This window comes from Staurois parvus, unplaced genomic scaffold (assembly GCF_062004578.1).
Source record: "Staurois parvus isolate SC_StPar_1 unplaced genomic scaffold, SC_StPar_1.0 ptg000021l, whole genome shotgun sequence".
NCBI lineage: Eukaryota > Metazoa > Chordata > Amphibia > Anura > Ranidae > Staurois > Staurois parvus.
The window spans coordinates 13,267,390-13,286,485 of NW_028317817.1; the positions used below are offsets into that span (position 1 = coordinate 13,267,390).

Sequence of the window (19,096 nt, forward strand, 5' to 3'; positions counted from 1 at the left end):
CCTTGTCTTTTCTACAACAGATTACCTTTACGTTAAAATCTCACTCATATCCTGCCCTACATTTTCACTTCTGTCTGCAATGACTTGCTCTAATTATCTTTGGAAACACTGGCCACCCTCACCACATACAGAATTAGGCCCCAATCTCTACAGCTGTGGTAAACAGACAACACTAGAAATCCATAAAAGACATAGTTGTGCTCTTGAAAAACTATGGCATTAAACTAAATATCTGCAAAATTTCAGCCTATGTAAATTTTCCCTCCAACAATACAGTTGTTGTCTCTGCACTTATTGACGCCCTTCCTCATCCAGTCCTTGCCAACTCCTTCCTCTCTTTAAAGTGGTTCTAAAGGCTGAAGGTTTTTTACCTTTACGAATTGTATGCATGAAGGTAAAAACATTCAGTGTGCAGTTCCCCCGTCAGCCCCTACTTACCTGAACCTGATCTCAATCCAACGATGTGCATGAGAGCAGCAGCTCTACCAGGTTTCCTCCCTGATTGGCTGAGACACAGCAGCAGAGCTATTAGGGAGGAAGCAGTGGCAGGAAGCAGTGGCAGAGCTGAGCTCTGTGTGTCTTATGGACACACAGAGGCTGCTTGGGAGAGAGCAAGCACGAATGCCCCCCAGAGCAAGTTCAGCAGGGACGAGGAACCAAGAAGTGGTGGACCTGAGAAGAGGAAGAAGGGAACAGCTCTGTGCAAAAACATTGCACAGAGCAGACAGGTATGACATGTTTGTTATTTAAAAAAAAAATCAGAACCTTTAGATTCACTTTAACTATTTCAACCTGCATGGCCTGCACCCACTAACTCAATCACCAGGAGACCAATCATTTAAAAAACAAGACTGAAGCACGTCATGACAAGAACTCCACTGTCCAAATATCTACCTAATCCATCATGCCATGTTTACCAACACATTCAACACTTTCCTCCTTTGATCATGTTACCATAGAGGAGGTTGCTATACATCTGTGTGATGTAATTGTTTGCCCCCTTGATTCTGTTCACTCATTGCTTACCCTCTTACTCTATTCTATGTTCTCTATTTCACATCCTCAAACCCTAACTACTGGCATATCCACCACCACTCTAAAACATGCACTGGTTACTTCTCCTGTTTGTACAATTTAACCCCTTGATGCAGAGCGCACGCAAATATGCAGGCTTTTGGCGTCTGGGTCTTGACGCAGAGCGGCTGCAAATTGAAGTGCCATTAGAAAATACATATGTGCTGAGAGTGTGCTCCCTGCACGCTCCCAGCACATATGTCCCGATCTCCCCTTGCGATTGGGACCTTTTCTGATCATGTGACCGCCGTGAAGGCGAATAACGGTGGTCAAATGACCCTAAAACCCCGCCCGCCTCCTGAAACTCTTAAAGGGTCGGGAGGCTCTGGCGCGAAGTGCCCATCTCCTTGCTCCTATTTACTTCTAGTACGCCTATTCTACAACTGTCTGAGCCTCCACCTCACTGTTAGTAACCATTTCAGTCTGGCTTTCACCCCTAACACTGCTCAGAAACTGCCCTCCTAAAGCTTACCAATGACTTGCTAACTGAAAATTCAATGGTCACTGTGAGAGACCTAACTGGGACAGGGGCTTTTGGAGAGGACTGCAGACTAGCCTCTTGCCTACTGACAATGGGTCCTGGCATCTGACGGGGCTCTATTCTTTGGGAGATGTGTTCCTGGGGGGACCTCTGGAGTAGTTTTACTTCAAGTACATGTCTCCCTGAAACACACAGACTCTGAGAACTGGAGGACCAGGATACAAACTTGGGGTCTTTGTGCCCAAACCAACTTTGACTGGTTTAACCCCTCTCCTAGACTTAGAGGTTAATATAATTAGCTCAAAACAACCTGATGCTGGGGTCCCTTGCTGTAATCTGTTTATTAAAGTGCACATAAGCTAGTGTTGTCTAGTTCTTGGGTGCAATGCCCAGTTATAATACCTTGGTCCTGACGGAAGCACCCCTACTTCATACTTATACTTTTGGACTTTCATGCTGTCTTTGATATCGTTGACCACCCACTCCTCCTTATAAAACTCCTCTCCCCCCAGCAGTCATGATTGCTCTTTTCTGCTATCTTAGAGCACCTTCAGTGTCACGTACAACTCAATCACCTCCTCTCTTCTTCCCCTTTCTGCAAGGGTCCCCCCAAGTCTGTGTCCTTGGGACCCTTCTATTTTCTATATACACTACACTAGGTGTAATCTTGGACTCTTACTTTCAAAATCATGCCACCTTGAACTCCATCCTTATTAGCCTACATCTACACAGGCTATCATTCCTTCAGTCTATCATGAATTCTGCTTCCAGACTCATCAACCTAACCAACTACTCAGTGTCCACCAACTCTCTCTGCAGTTCTCTACTAACTTCTGCTTGCCAAACACTTGAAATTCAAAGCACAATATATAGTTGTGTTCAAAATAATAGCAGTCAGACATCACTAACCTGATCAATCACTGTTTTTGGTAGAAATTATATTTCTACATGGCATATAATTTACTAGCAGGTGTAGTAGAGTAATAGAAATCCAACAGACCCAACAGTCATGACACGCATGCTGCTGATTCTGTGTAATTGAATCACTAATTGAAAGGGGCATGTTCAAAATAATAGCAGTGTGGAGTTCGATTAGTGAGGTCATTTATTCTTTGAAAAACAGGTGGCAATTATTGCCCTTATTTAAGGAAGGAAGGCAGCAAATGCTGTACATGCTGGTTACAGTGCATTTCTCTCTGAAATTCTGAGGAAAATGGGTCGTTCCAGACATTATTCAGAAGAACAGCGTACCTTGATTAAAAAGTTGATTGGAGAGGGGAAAACATATAAAGAAGTGCAGAAAATGATAGGCTGCTCAGCTAAAATGATTGCAAATGCTTTAAAATGGCAACCAAAACCTGAAAGACGTGGAAGAAAGCAAAAAACTACCATTCGAATGGATAGAAGAATAGCCAAAATGGCAAGGACTCAGCCAACAATCAGCTCCAGGAAGATCAAAGAAGGTCTAAAGTTACCTGTGAGTACTGTTACAATTAGAAGACGCCTATGTGAAGCCAAGCTATCTGCAAGAAGCCCCCGCAAAGTCCCACTGTTGAAAAAAAGACGTGCTGCAGAGGGCACAATTTGCCAAAGAGCATATTGACCGGCCTAAAGAGAAATGGTGCAACATTTTGTGGACTGATGAAAGTAAGATTGTTCTTTTTGGGTCCAGTGGCCGGAGACAGTTTGTCAGACGACCCCCAAATACTGAATTCAAGCCACAGTACACTGTGAAGACAGTGAAGCATGGTTGTGCAAGCATCATGATATGGGGATGTTTCTCATACTACGGTGTTGGGCCTATTTATCGCATACCAGGGATCATGGATCAGTTTGAATACATCAGAATACTTGAAGAGGTCATGCTGCCTTATGCTGAAGAGGAAATGCCCTTGAAATGGGTGTTCCAACAAGACAACAACCCCAAACACACCAGTAAACGTGCAACATCTTGGTTCCAGACCAACAAGATTGACGTTATGGAGTGGCCAGCCCAATCCCCGGATCTTAATCCGATAGAAAACTTGTGGGGTGACATCAAAAATGCAGTTTCTTTTTTAGTCCAATCATCCTGGGCTGGAATACCTGTTCACAGGTGCCAGAAGTTGGTTGACTCCATGCAACACAGATGTACAGCAGTTCTTAGAAACAGTGCTTATACAACTAAATGAATTAAATGATTCAAAGGAAAGCAAAATCTTCAAACATTTTTCAGTTTATATAGTGAATGTTTGAGTTTGTAAAGAAGAATACAAACACTGCTATTTTTTTGAACAGTCTAATATTCACTTTTCTTCAATTTTTTTTAGAGGAACAACACAAATTTGATATATTTTCATGTTTTGATTTGGAATAGAATGTGTAGTGTTCCCAATGCATTTGTGTGTATGGAAATAAAAGCTATTAGAAGGATTTTGAGCTGTATTCATTTTTTTCAACACACTGCTATTATTTTGAACACAACTGTACAAAGCCATCCATAACTCTGCCCCAGGCTACATCACCTACCCCATATCAACCAATCTTCCCTCCTCGATCCACCAAGGCCTCCTCATCAACTCCCACGTTTGTCTTCAGGATTTCTACTCCTTCTAGTGAAAATCACTATCCAAAATCATCTATGTATCTCCTACTCTGTCCAGTTTCAGGCAATCCATGATAACTCAACTCTTTAGGGAAACCTATCCCACATCTAACAACTGAAAAATTTTAGTTTCTCCCTTTGTTTGATTGTAAGATCTTGTAAGCAGGGTTCTCTGAACCCTCCTGTATTGAATTAGATTGTAACTATACTGTCACCCTTAATTTTCTTAAGAGTTGCGCAGACTGTTGGCGCCATATAAATCCTGTATAACAAAAGTATGATGGCATGCCTGTAGTGACATGCCGCTTGCTCAACTCTGCAGAATGTGACTGAATGCAGCGCCTGGCAGTGATCCTGGGCGATGGATGGTTGGAGAGGGGAAATAATGGTCACGAGACCTCCAAAAAAAGGAAAAGGGTATTTAAAAAGCATTTTTGATAATGAAATATGATGGGCTTAAAGATAAAGTGCTACATGTAAATTCATAGCATATGCTTTAATTCAAAGGAAATTAAACCTTCACCATGAGCAGTGCCATGTATGCCATTATTTAAAAAAATTCCTTGCTGCATTCAGATTTGTGTTGCTGGAAACACCCGGAATAAACAGAAATCACTTGATAGTCCTCCTTGTAATCGCTTTCGAGAAAGGAGAGCAACAAGACAATTCTGTGTACAGAAAAACAAAGGCAACCACTCCACTTGGAAGCCCATGTAAATGCAATTGAAAGAAAGCAATTAGATCAGATAAAGCTTTGCTGTATTCATATGATAATCGTGCTGCCTCAGAACAATGTTTCACAGCTCCATCATCTGTAAAGGGTCAGTGCTTACATTTTATCTGTGCTTGGATCACATGTCTGAAGCTCTTGTGAATAGTACTGTGCTACAAGCCAAGGGCATGTGGCAAATAAACAAGGAATGAAATGCATTTAGGAAAACCTTTCAAGACCCTTTCTCCGGTATGAGCTAGAATGACAAAATGACTTCTGTCTCGGGCCAGCTAGAGGCTGTTCAGAGATAACAATGTAAACATAATAAATATGTATCTCCTGCGAGGCCTGTATCATATGACTTAAATAGAATTATATGGACCCATATCCAGGGAGACAAGGCAGTGTTGCTATAATCTGCTATATCAAGCCTTCTGATTATCGTTGATCAATATTATTAAACGGGATCAACGTTGTTTCAATTATAGCCTCTCTTTCTAGTTTAGATAATGTGTTATATACACATATAGTTAACTCTTTATACCCATGCTCAGAACAATTGTTTGAATGAAGTAAAATATAATCCATACTCAGGTCTCTGTCACACTATATTTTTGGTCCTTTTGAATGGCTGGTTCACATTATAGAAACGCAGTCCAAATGCGTTCTGGATGTGTTTCTGCATGCACGATTTTGATGTGTTTTTGGCGCGTTTTTTTTACAAATCCGGCGCGTTTTTGATGGGTTCCAGTTAATTTTTTCCCCTCTCTTTTTCTTCAATTTAAACAGATACATGTGCATTCCAGTGCGTTTTTGTGCGTTTTACCACATTCCAGTACAGTTCTGTGCAGGAAAAATGCAGCCTATTCTACTTTTTTTCTGCATCCGGAATGCACTGGAACTGCAAGCACCGATATGACCTATGACTGACAACCATATAACCTACATTCTGTGCATTTTGGATGCAGAAAAAAAGCAACTGAAATGTATGCAGTGTGAACTGGCCCTTATGGTTTTACATGTCTATGTGCAAAACACAATTTATTTACATATTTTATTTCATCTAAAACCAACTTATTTTGCAGTGTCTAACAGGCAACAGTGGACCAATATTCGCTGCTGCTTCCTTCCTTTGTTCCTACCATAGTCATATCAATATGAACATTCTTGGACCAACCGGGGTAAAGCTACTTAAGGTAAACCTGTGGTCACACCATGCAATAAAAAGCAATCCCTGCAAATTATGGAAATTTCTTAGGACCTCCAGGTCACCAGAACTAGTGTCCCCATTGGAAGATTTCCCTTTTATTACTTTTCTGGAGACGTTTCAAAATTTGGGATTTTCTTTTACTTCCACTTTCAATAGTAACTGTAAACAGGACAAATGGAAAGGATGAATCTCCCTAACAGGGCCACGGAATAAAAACTGACATGTGTTGTAATCCATCTCCACTCTGTCCAAAACTAAAAAAATAGTTTTGCCTTTAGTTAGACTTTAACCTTTCGGTATAAGTTCACTTTAAGACCAGTCACTTAAAAAGTAAAACAGTGAAAACAGTGGAAGATGGTTGCTATGAATTACATTAAATTATTTCTAAAATTCAATCACTGGCAAATGTGAAAAAAAATTAAATCTGACATTTAGGTTGCCCAGAGGGGTTAAAGACGATTAAGAGAACACATAATTATGTTGTACTAATTAACCTTTTTTTTCCCCATATATTCGGTCTATGTAAATGAATGCTGCTACCAGCTGCCTAATCACCGAGGATGTACAATTTGGATATTCTAAAAAATTATTTTCACAGCAGCTGAAATGTAAAATAGATGAAGGTAAATGCTGTTTTAGTGATTCAGGGAATCCTAAATTGTGAACTACCAGATCACTTCTCAAAGGATTGGGGCCTGGTTGTACAGGGATTTCCCAGAAAGTTGGAAAATCCTTTGTGTACAGTAAATGGCACTTCCAAGTAATAAACTTGCCAGGGATCCTTACTTGATCGCTGCAGTGGACCACAGAAGGGGACAGTGTAAGACTAAGCAGAATATAACTATCTATAAGTAATGAAAACATCCAGACTCTTGGATATCAGAGCTGCTAAAGCTGGCCATACATGAATCAAAATTTGGCTGGTTCAGCAGGGACCATCCGTATTACAATCCATGTATGGCCACTGTGTTGGAAAAGTTGCACTCAATCAGTGTTGTTGGCTTCAGACTGCAGCGCTGATCTGTGTATTCTAATGACGGGTAAGTCTCAAATGTGTTGGTGGGAAAATTAAATATACTAGTGTTTTATTAACAAAACTCATATAATAAAATTGTACTGTGTTTTGCACAATCCAATATTTTGGGCAGAAAGTGGATAAGGTTTGTAAAAGAAATATCTTCCTAGCCACAAGCAATTTATCACAGTGTAGGCATCCACTGTCATCCTCATCTGATGGTCAGCTCATACACTGTGCATTCTACTTCACTCAGAAAAGTGAAGCTTTTGGCCTGCGTAAAAGGGGATAATTCAACAACCATTTAAAGGAGGTGCTCATTATCGCCACTTAAGAGGCCAGAGACAGCTTGGTTATCGCAAGCAAGGTGGTGAACAATTGTTTCTTATTATTTTACCTTTATGTAGCCTTTTGGCTTAAAGGAAAAGTTCACCTTTTTGGAGCATGTACTGCCTGTCCCCCATCTCCCCCCATGACAGCAGGCAAGGGATCATCTCCCTACACTAGCTATCAAATTTCAAAATTGGTGCAGCTGTGCCTTTCATTTATGAATGAAGAAACTACAAGTCCCCTTTTCCACTGCGGCAGACAGCTTGTGGTTCTCAAAGAGTTGTGAGGGTGCTGATGAGCGCCCATGTAGTTCGTTGACACTTCCTCCTGCATTGTAACTGAAAGCCTGTATGGATGTACAGGTACAAAGCTGGAGGCTATATCTACAGAAGTGTGACATTTCACACTAAATCTACTGATCATGGGTGCAATGCTCTGAAGGCTCCTCTGAAAAAATTATAAATGCACATTTTGTTTTCCTGCAAAAATATGTGCATTTATTTATTTTTTTTAAAGGGTTAACTTAGCCTCATATATTTTTTTCATACCAGGAATGCTATCTGCAGTTTTTATGATCCCTGTATATTTAAGTGGCTTTCTTCCTCATGTCTCTGTTTCACAACTCAAATTAAGCTGATAGGTTAACTAACTCTGGTGAGCATGTTATTCTTACCTTGGTTAGACTCTAGTCTGCGTTCAAAGCAAGGACTGATGTGAATGGCTCAGTGGTGTCGCTATGGGGGTGCAGACTGCACCCAGGTGACACCTTCCAGAGGGTGGTCTGCACCCTTCGCACCCCAATAGCAACACAGCCAGTAGGGAGAGACTCATTGCTGAATCTAGAGGTGTGCTGCCCCCCCAAAAGCCATCCGCTCCCACTTTCGCCAACACCATGGCAAATATCATATTCCTTCTCCCCGGGCTGAGACATAGCATAATGGGGAGTGTGCGGGGCGCTTGTAGCATCGCTGGCATACGGCATACAGTTACTGCCCCACTGCGATCTCCGGCACCCACATCTCCTCCAGTCTGTCACAAATAGAGGGGGAAGCACTCCTCCCTATAATGGCCAGTGAAGAAAACAAAGGTGGGCTGAAGTGAAGGAAAGAAAATCTGAAGGGAGAGTGGCAAGAAATGATATAGATAAAAGGAGAATGTTCAGGCTGGACAGTATGGGTTTATAGAGAATGCTCACAGATTGTGAGAAGTTTTTCTCTCTCTCTCATTCCTCTCTCACCCCCTCTCTTTCTTACACCTTCTCTCTCTTACCCCCCTCACCCCATCTCTCTCTTACCTACTCTCCTCTCTCTTTCTCTTACCCTCCCTCTCTTACCTCCCCCCTTCCTCTCTCACCCCCTCTTCCTTATCCCCCCTCTCTCTCTTACTTCCTCTCTCACGTACCCCCTTTCTCTCTTACCTTTTTTCTCTCTCTTTCTTCTCCCCCCTTCACTCACTTTTCCGCTCTCCAATACCCCCCTCTCTCTTACCCCCCCTCTCACCCTCCCTTACCCCCTTTTTCTCTCTCTCTTACCCCTCCCTTCTCTCTTACCTCCCCCCTCTCTCTTACCCCCTTTCTCTCTTACCACCTCTCTGGGGAAGGGGGGGGTGACACCATGTCTTCCCACACCAGGTGACACCAACCCTAGTGACACCACTGGAATGGCTCTATATTCTTTCACATGGCACCATACATTTGAGTGTCTCTGAAAAAGTAGAGTAGGATGTCTTTTCTAATCTCAGATTCTTACCAGGGTTGCAGTCTGTGAGCAGTGAACAAATGGAGAGGAGAACTTTTGAAATGGTTAATGCTGGGCTCCAGTTATCTTTCAGGATATCGAGACAGATGACTCCTTGGCTGTTAATGTTGCAGTGGTAAATCCTCGTCCGAAATGTCACCTACAAAACACAGACAATCTGCCAATTAATTATTTCCAGTAACATTTACACAATGTCTATCAAAGGATACCTTTGCTGAACTATAAGAATCAAATCTGTACAACACTTGAATCACTTATAAGGGTAACTGTCCATTTTATAAACAGACATTATATTCTTTCATGTATGAAATGTTGTGTCTTCCCTCCTGTGGGATGGAGTAACAGTTTATACACTTTCCCTCAATGTTTGACAATGTAGCTTTCTGCATCGGCTATGAGCAGAATGGAGAAGTGCAGGCCTATGGCCTCATACACACTAGCGTCAAAAACAGACCATTTTCAGAGCTGAATATAGCTTAGCAGATGTAAACACAGTCAAATGTGAATAAACACTTCTAAATGCGGCTAATCCTGCTTTAAACAAATGAAAAAAGTGGTCTGGGGAGCATAAACATAGTTTATACTTCCCAGATCACTTCTCCTGCATTTAGCACCCTCCCTCCTAGATTGTAAGCTCTAATGCGCTGGGCCCTCTGATTCCTCCTGTATTATATTGTATTGTAATTGTACTGTATGCCCTTATGTTGTGAAGCACTGTGCAAACTGTTGGCGCTATATAAATCCTGTATACTAATATTAATTTAGAATATCTAAAAGCAGGAGTGCCAATATGCAGGAGACCTTGGTAGGAAAAGCACGCTTTAAAGTGATTATGCATGTGTTCTGGGGACTAGTCTGTGGCTGCAGGAGCCTGTGTATTTTACATCTGGGTCAAAGAAGCAGCCATCTTTATAGATAAGACTGAATGTTATTATGTAAAAATTAAACTGCAGAAAAAAGGCATCAACCAAAAGTTAAAACAAACAAAAAAAATGCACCACAGTTAAACAAAAAGGTGTGAACCATACTAAATCTCAATTAAAAAATTAGGCTATTTTTCCTAAATTATGAAATTGAATTTTTTTCAGAAAAATGTAACAATCTCTAAATGATCGTTCAGGGATTTTTATGTTGGATTATTTCTACTTGCAGCAATGCACAGATTGTTCACTTCCAAATGCTATGTTCAAAATCACTCAGGAGTCAACCCTAACATTACCATCTAGGATGATTAAACAAGTCACATCATTTGCAGATATTAGCTGCATGAGTACAACTTTTGGCTTATTTTTTTTACAGCGGCTGTCAAATTAAATTGTGTTCCAAGGGAATAGAATAGTTGAATTTAGGAGGAGAGCTAAGTACTTATGCTGTGTTCTAACGTGTTTCGATTTGAATATAAAAACAAGCTGACCTGAATTGATGGCTTGATTAAGAAACTACACGTCAAATGAGGTTTAATGTTGATAAACGCAAAGTTATGCACTTTGCTAAAAAGATGCATATAGTATACAATCGAGGGGGAGTACAACTGGGTGAGTCAATGACAACAACTGATTTTGGTGTTCTGGTATGTCACAGACTGGTAGCTTAAAGCTGTTCTAAACACCAAAGGGTTTATACCTTATTGCATCCTCTAAATTAAGGTAAAATCCTTCCAGTGTATGTTTTCTCCCTCTCTAACGTTTCACTGAGTCCTGTATCGATCCAGCGCTGTGCCTGGCTGCAAGTGCTCTCTCCTCTCTTCCTGATCTCACAGGCTTTGCTGATAGCATTGGGAGCCACTGGCTCCTGCTGCTGTCCATCAAATCCAGTAAGGAGGGAGGCAGGATGGAACCGAGCTGTGCAGTGTGTGTGTTTATGGATGCACACAGTCAAACTTGCGACCAAGCCTGCATGTGTGCTCCTATAGCAAGCAGCTTGCTATTGGGGTACATGTAGAAAATAAGAAGCCGAGAGTGCTTGGACGGAAACCCAGAAGAAGTAAAGGGACGGTCTGTGCAATATCATTATACAGAGCAGCCAAGTATAAACCACCCTTTTTATTTTATTTAAAAAAAAAAGGTTTTACCCTTCCAATCACTTTAGATTCAGGCAAAAAAACACAGTTATAAAGAAATACTGTTAAGCAGGGGGAGGGGACCAGATATTTTTCCACTGAGCAAACCGTTGGCGCTATATAAATCCTGTATAATAATAATGTATACTGCAGCCCCTGAACTCTCCCTAATGTTTTCCTATGTGTCCATGTACACTATGTCGTTTACAGTCATTTACAAACAGTTGAGTTTACAGTCAGTTTTTTTGAACACACCAAACTTGCATTCAGGAGTAGATTTTACCGGTGTTTCAAACGCCAAACGCTTGTAAATGTGTGTAAATGCTTGTAAACGCGGTTAACCGCGTTTATAGGTATTTGTGTTTAGAAGCGTTTTTTAACTGTTCCATGGCCAGAGCTTTTTTTCATCATCAGAATTGCATGCAAAGCATTTTCCATGTATTCAGATTGACCCAGTACACCAGCGCAGTCAGTTCCAGGTTTCGCGTAAAGGAAACAATGGTAGAACGTGCTGGATTATGCTCATGATGGGATCCATAGTGAATACAACCAGAAAAGACAGGTCATGTCAACACATACTGCTCTCTCTGCTTCTGCTCTCTCTATTTCTCTCAAAATGTCTGAAATAGTTAATTTTTTTTACAATTTTTCAGTGCATTCTGGGCATTTGGGAAGGTCTGGTTAGGTTATCTTTTAAAAACGCTTCTAAATGCAAACGCATAAAACACACATAAACGCGGTATGCAAACGCGGCTAAACTGAGGTTTTTTTAACCTACGTTTTCCAGCAGTCAGTTTCCATCGTTCAGAAGAGTTTTCCAAACACCCCGTGTATATGAGCCCTTACTTACTGGACAGTGAAGAGAGAAGCAGCACACTGGTGAGGTCAATTCTCTGTCTTTCTGCTCTCCACCTATTAGCAATTATCCTGGTACTGCAGCACACCTACCTATTTGTGCTGCTTCTTCCTTCCCCTCACTGAGCTCTGCTGTATAGAGTGTACAGTAGATTGCTAGTGGCTGACACCAAGTCACTTGTACTGCTTGGCTTTAAAAAAAATAATAAATATTAAGATATATGAATAATTACAAAGCTATATTAAGTTGAACCTCTTATATCTTCCTAGAGTTAATTTTTTAAAATAACATGCATTGCCAATGTGCTTGCTGTACAGCAAGCAAGATACATAATCTTGCCCCTGCTGAGGACTTTAGTAAGACCACGTTATATATGCAATTCAGTTTTGGCCACCAGATCACAAGAAAAGGATTAATTTGAACTCGAAAAAATGCAGAGAAGAGTAACTAATTTAATAAGGGATGCAGAGGACTTCAGAAGAAGCAAAGGTTAGCTAAATTAAACATATTCACCCTTGAGAAGAGGCACTAAATGGCTCATTTACACTTCCAGGACCGCTCATACATTCCTGTGTAATGATAAATGCTAGGACATGCGGTTACCTGCTTACAGTCACAGTCTGCTACTGGTCTGTACAGGCGGCTGTACGTAAACAAAATAAAGACAAAAGTTCAAACTTGACACTTTAGCGCTCAGAAGTAGGTAAAGGCACTCATCACATAACCATGTGTCACATGTTCTTGTACAACCAGGACTGGAATAAAGTGGCAGGGCAGCCCTCCTTCAGATGGGGGCAATCCAACAGTGTGCATCACATAAAAAACAAAAGAGGGTGCAAAGCCTAGAGCATTACCCGACACTTTATTGTAAAAACAGAGACATAAAATATAGTCACAAATGTAGTGAGCTTAAAGCATGTAGATGCATTAAGAACACTAAAGAGTCTGCCCTCCAACTCCGCGAGCTGTAGGTAAACACCTGTCAGTCCTGGGTGCAGAAATATGCACATTTCACGGTGTATGGCTTTCTGCGCCCATATGTATAAACCCTAACAGGGGATATGATCACCTTGTTTAAATACATTAAAAGTCCATTATGCGAACTCAAGAGAAAACAAGCAAAAAAGGATTAACCTGTGCATATGGAAATAGATATATCAAGTAAGAGGTGTTAAAAACGTGGAACAGTCTTCCACAAAAGCTGGTTTTAGCCAACTCAGTAAATTGCTTAAATACACAAAATGTAAGTATTAGTATTATTAATCAATAACAGAATGATGATGTTGAGGAATATCGGATTGTTTTTATCGATCAGGAAGGAATTTTGCCATTAAAGAAAATAGGAACTCTCTTTATAAGGCTTTTTTTTTGTTCTTCTTGCATGCAAGGTTTTTTTTTACATTAAGAGGAATGTGAGTCTTTTTTCAACCTATGTAACTATACTAGTAAATATTCAAATTTCTTGTCTTCTGCTAGATTAACTTTGTCAGGCACCATTCTCTGTGCTGTGAGAACACTAATCAATGATGCAGCTGTGAATCAGGAATGTGTTTGATAGCAAATAATTTGTGTGAAAAAATTAAATGAATATAGTTGTGGGCAGCACAGTGGCTAAATGGTTAGCACGTCCGCCTGCCAGTACTAGGGTCGTAGGTTTGAATCCCAACCATGGCACCTCCTGCCTGGAGTTTGCATGTTCTCCCTGTGCCTGTGTGGGTTTCCATCAGGTACTCCGGTTTCCTCTCATACTCCAAAGACATGCTGGTAGGTGAATTGGATCCTGTCTAAATTGGCCCTAGTATGTGTATGTATGAATGTGAGTTAGGGACCTTAGATTGTATGCCCCTTGAGGGGTAGTGAGTGATAGGAATGTACAATATATATGTAAAGTGCTGTGTAAATTGACTGCGCTATATAAGTACCTGTAATAACTAAAATAAAATAAATATAGTTAAATAGTGTACCAAAAAGATTGTAGATTGTAGGTTTCCTACAAAATAGTGTAAGATTGTTTAAGTAGGCAAATTAATCATAGAGTTATTGTCAAAGTAACCGATGCATACTACAGCTGCTACATTTGGTCATCTACAGCTTTTACAACCTCTGGTAGGCCACTCCACTGATGTGCCTACAAGCCAGTATTTTTATTTAATTTTTTTTATATTAACATTTTCAGATGTTGCAGTGTTGGCCATACAATGTTGCAGGGTTCTTTTCATTGTCATCACTGTCTGGTGCTGGGTAGTTCTTAATGTTAAGGACAATAACTTTGAGTGCAAAGAACTATGGTGATGCTACCCAAGGTATGGAGACATGATATGTTGCACTCACTGGAAGCCAGTTGAATGATGCTGGTCTTTTAGTCTTTCTACCTATAAGATGGAGGACATCTAATGGTAGAGAGGAATTTGTATTTTTTTTGTTTTTTTTTTCTTGGGGGGGGGGGGGGGGTGCAGCCTCAGAAAAGAGGTGAGTACTGCAGCAACAGCAGCATTTTGTTTTTATAATTTGGGCTGGGCTATTAATTTTTTCCCCCTGTAATTAAATGATGCAGAAAGAGTTTAATAAAACATTGTTAAACATATGTGGCAGAGTGACTATTTTGCTACATTTGTTTATACACTATCTCACAGAAGTGAGTATAACCCTTCACATTTTAGTAAATATTTTATTAGATCTTTTCATGTGACAACACTGAAGAAATGATACTTTGCTACAATGTAAAGTAGTGAGTGTACAGCTTGTATAACATGTAAATTTGCTGTCCCCTCAAAATAACTCAACACACAACCATTAATGTCTAAACCGCTGGCAACAAAAGTGAGTACACCCCTAAGTGAAAATGTCCAAATTGGACTCAAAGTGTCAATATTTTGTGTGGTCATCATTATTTTCCAGCACTGCCTTAACCCACTTGGGCATGGAGTTCACCAGAGCTTCACAGGTTGCCACTGGAGTCCTCTTCCACTCCTCTATGATGACATCACGGAGCTGGTGAATGTTAGAGACCTTGCGCTCCTCCACCTTCCATTTGAGGATGCCCCACAGATGCTCAATAGGGTTTAGGTCTAGAGACATGCTTGGCCAGTCCATCACCTTTACCCTCAGCTTCTTTAGCAAGGCAGTGGTCATCTTGGAGGTGTGTTTGGGGTTGTTATGTTGGAATACTGCCCTGCGGCCCAGTCTCCGAAGGGAGGGGATCATGCACTGCTTCAGTATGTCACAGTACATGTTGGCATTCATGGTTCCCTCAATGAACTGTAGCTCCCCATTGCCGGCAGCACTCATGCAGCTCCAGACCATGACAATCCCACCACCATGCTTGACTGTAGGCAAGACACACTTGTCTTTGTACTCCTCACCTGGTTGCCACCACACACGCTTAACACCATCTGAACCAAATCAGTTTATCTTGGTCTCATCAGACCACAGGACATGGTTCCAGTAATCCATGTCCTTAGTCTGCTTGTCTTCAGCAAACTGTTTGTGGGCTTTCTTGTGCATCATCTTTAGAAGAGGCTTCCTTCTGGGACGACAGCCATGCAGACCAATTTGATGCAGTGTTCGGCGTATGGTCTGAGCACTGACAGGCTGACCCCCCCACCCCTTCAACCTCTGCAGCAATGCTGGCAGCACTCATACGTTTATTTCCCAAAGAGAACCTCTGGATATGACACTGAGCATGTGCACTCAACTTCTTTGGTTGACCATGGCGAGGCTTGTTCTGAGTGGAACCTGTCCTGTTAAACCGCTGTATGGTCTTGCCCACCATGCTGCAGCTCAGTTTCAGGGTCTTGGCAATCCTCTTATAGCCTAGGTCATCTTTATGTAGAGCAACAATGATTTTTTTCAGATCCTCAGAGAGTTCTTTGCCATAAGGTGCCATGTTGAACTTCCAGTATGAGAGATTGAGAGCGATAATACCACATTTAACACACCTGCTCCCCATTCACACCTGGGACCTTGGAACACTAACGAGTCACATGACACTGGGGAGGGAAAAAGGCTAATTGGGCCCAATTTGGACATTCTCACTTAGGGGTGTACTCACTTTTGTGGCCAGAAGTTTAGACATCAATGGCTGTGTGTTGAGTTATTTTAAGGGGACAGCAAATTTACACTGTTATACAAGCTGTACACTAACTACTTTACATTGTAACAAAGTGTCATTTCTTCAGTGTTGTCACATGAAAAGATATATTAAAATATTTACAAAAATGTGAGGGGTGTACTCACTTCTGTAAGATACTGTATATAATCATTATTTACATGTACCCCATAAAAATGTAAATACTACAAACATTTTGTATATAGTAGTATCATACATAAATTATATAACTTTAAAAGCTGATTCACACATGTGCAGTGTGGATTGAAGCTCAGGTTTCACAGTTAATTTACACAGTAGTTGTTCAGAGGTTCATGTCAGGTTTACATCAGGTTCAGGTCAGAATTTTATACTGTTCACACATGTGCGGTTTAGAAACGGTTCCCATAGAAGTCAATAACCTGTAATCTGCACCTGAACTGGACCGCACTGCTCAGAAATCGTACAGGACTCTTTTTCAATCCACACTGAATCTGGACTGCCAGTGCACCGACATATGTGAACAGGCACCATAGGTAGCAATGTTATTTCACATGTTATTTGGATTGGAATGCGGTTTAAACCGCATCCAATACGCATATATGTGAATGGGCACTTATACACTGGAGCATGTGAGAAGTTTTAATAATTCATCAATTGACAAATATTTAACATTTCAGGAATTTACAAGAATGGAAGATAAAATGAACGTGGGGCACACTATTTTGCATTGCAAAGCTGACTTCCTGCCAAATATGTCCTGAGATTAAAACTACTAACTGCCTTTTTAAAATTTCCAGCTGTCTGTAATTGCAATTTTCACATAGCGACAGACTGTACAGCAAAGTTACTTAAATGTGAAGCATCTTATTCTTTGCGGCGGTGTGAGATCTTTTACAAAAAGAACTATGAATATTAATTACAATGAAACACTGTCAAATGATATAATGCTTTAATTTTGGTTATTGTGTGGACCTGATTTCTACAGCATTATTTAAAGATCAGCAGCTACTAGTATGTTGGTTTATGGCTGATGAGTTGACTCTTCATAAACTTAAGTGTAATTATTTCCATTGTGTCCAGCACCCCATTGATGATTCATTTCAATTAAAGGTGTCAAAGCTTTGCCACAATACATAAAATCATAACTCATCCACCATAATACAAAGAATGTTGCTTTTACTCTATCACATTTCAAAGAGCTGGAAATAAAAACCTACATCCTGTGATTCATGAGCGTATAAAAGGTGATTCAGTCACAGAAACTGCTCGCTGATTCAGAAGTGTGTAATAGAAGTTAAGTGAAGGTTTTCTTACACCCTGCAATATTCTTAAAGTGGTTGTAAACCCTTACATATACAGAGTGAAGTGACTGGCCTCAAGTGATACACAGAGATGTACATACATAAGTTGAACCTGTTTATCTGTAGTCTTCTACTTTCTACAGCCATTCAAATTCCAGAATTTATAAAGCTTGTATGAGTGTTCAGAAAAAAGGGGGCAGAGAGCTGAAGTTACACTCTGTAGAGCTCAGTGAGGAGAGCTCAGAGGGCTGATTGGAGGGAAGAGGCACATCCTCTCCACAGAGCTTACAGGAACAGAGCTGAGACTGTCAATGGCTGGAGCTCCCTTCCCCTCACCATTTTCCTCTTGGTGTCAGGAAACCTTGTCAGAAGTGATTCATGATGATAGCAGAGGAATGAGGCAGCAGACAGAAATGGCACTTAGTGTTCTTATCTGCGACTACAGAAGGGTATACACACTATAGAAGGGTATCCTTTAATCATATTTCATGTCTTATAACCAATTTAATAGAAATTCAGTAAAAATATAAAGCAAACTGATTAAAAAAAAACTATCAAAAGTATGGAGAAGAAATATTAATTTCCTTCGGGCCACAAAGGCATCAGCTTAAAGAGGAGCTCTACCCAAAAGGGGAAGTTCTGCTTTAAGCCTTTGTCCATTCCCCATTAAGGATTGGCACCTTTGGGGAGAGGGTACCCGAATTTGACAGGTACCCGCTCCCACTTCCGCTGTGATCAAGCAGGGGAGAAAGGAGCGTGCTTCCGCTATTAGAAGCCAGCGCATGCTTCGAAACGTGTCACATTGCATATCTTGGTCACTCACGACATCACGCCTACGCCGACGTTGCGGTTCAGCGTGCGTTCCAGCCACCATCTTCTAGGAGTATGTACATACCGGCCAGCTCCACATCTGTCTCCCTCCTGAAACACACTCCCTACCACTGAGACACGGACGATACAGGCACCAGTGATAGCCGTTCCACATGGTGTTTCTACACCACAATACCCTACATGCTTTTATTACTCTACTACCATGTGAGTGTTCCTACTTTTTATTATATATTAAAGTGATCTGCTGCACTTAGAGGCATTTCTTCTTCTCTCCTTACTACACAGAGTCTGCTACAGTACTGCATGGAGCTTGCCCTAAGTGATACATGGACCCCCCTTATCCAGGTCACCCGGACTGTTTCTAAATACTACTAGACTTTTTGGACTTTGCTCCAGTATTTGCACTGATTATCATTACTTCTATTGCATCCTTTACACTTGAAGTTGCAGCTTCACACAATATGGGCAGCACAGTGGCTAAATGGTTAGCACTTCCGCCTGGCAGTACTAGGGTCGTTGGTTCGAATCCCAACCACCACCTTCCTGGAGTTTGCGCATTCTCCCTGTGCCTGCGTGGAATTCCTTCAGGTACTCTGGTTTCCTCCCACACTCCAAAAGATATGCTGGTAGGTTAATTGGATTCTGTCTAAATTGGCCCTAGTATGTGTATGTATGAATGTGAGATAGGGACTTTAGAGTGTACACTCCTTGAGGATTAGGGACTAATGTGAATGTTCAATACATATGTAAAGTGCAGCATAAATTGTCAGCACTATATAAGTACCTGAAATAAATA

The 19,096-nt window shown here is 41.0% G+C and overlaps 1 protein-coding gene across 1 annotated transcript in view; it reads right to left on the bottom strand.

Annotated features, from left to right (window-relative positions):
- Window positions 1-19,096, bottom strand: part of LOC149472247 (ubiquitin-conjugating enzyme E2 E2) — a 363,295-nt gene that overhangs the window by 33,866 nt on the left and 310,333 nt on the right. The window contains exon 5 of the mRNA XM_089691029.1: window positions 9,155-9,302. Within this exon, the coding sequence (XP_089547155.1) occupies window positions 9,155-9,302 (148 nt within the window). The remainder of the gene's footprint in view (window positions 1-9,154; window positions 9,303-19,096) is intronic.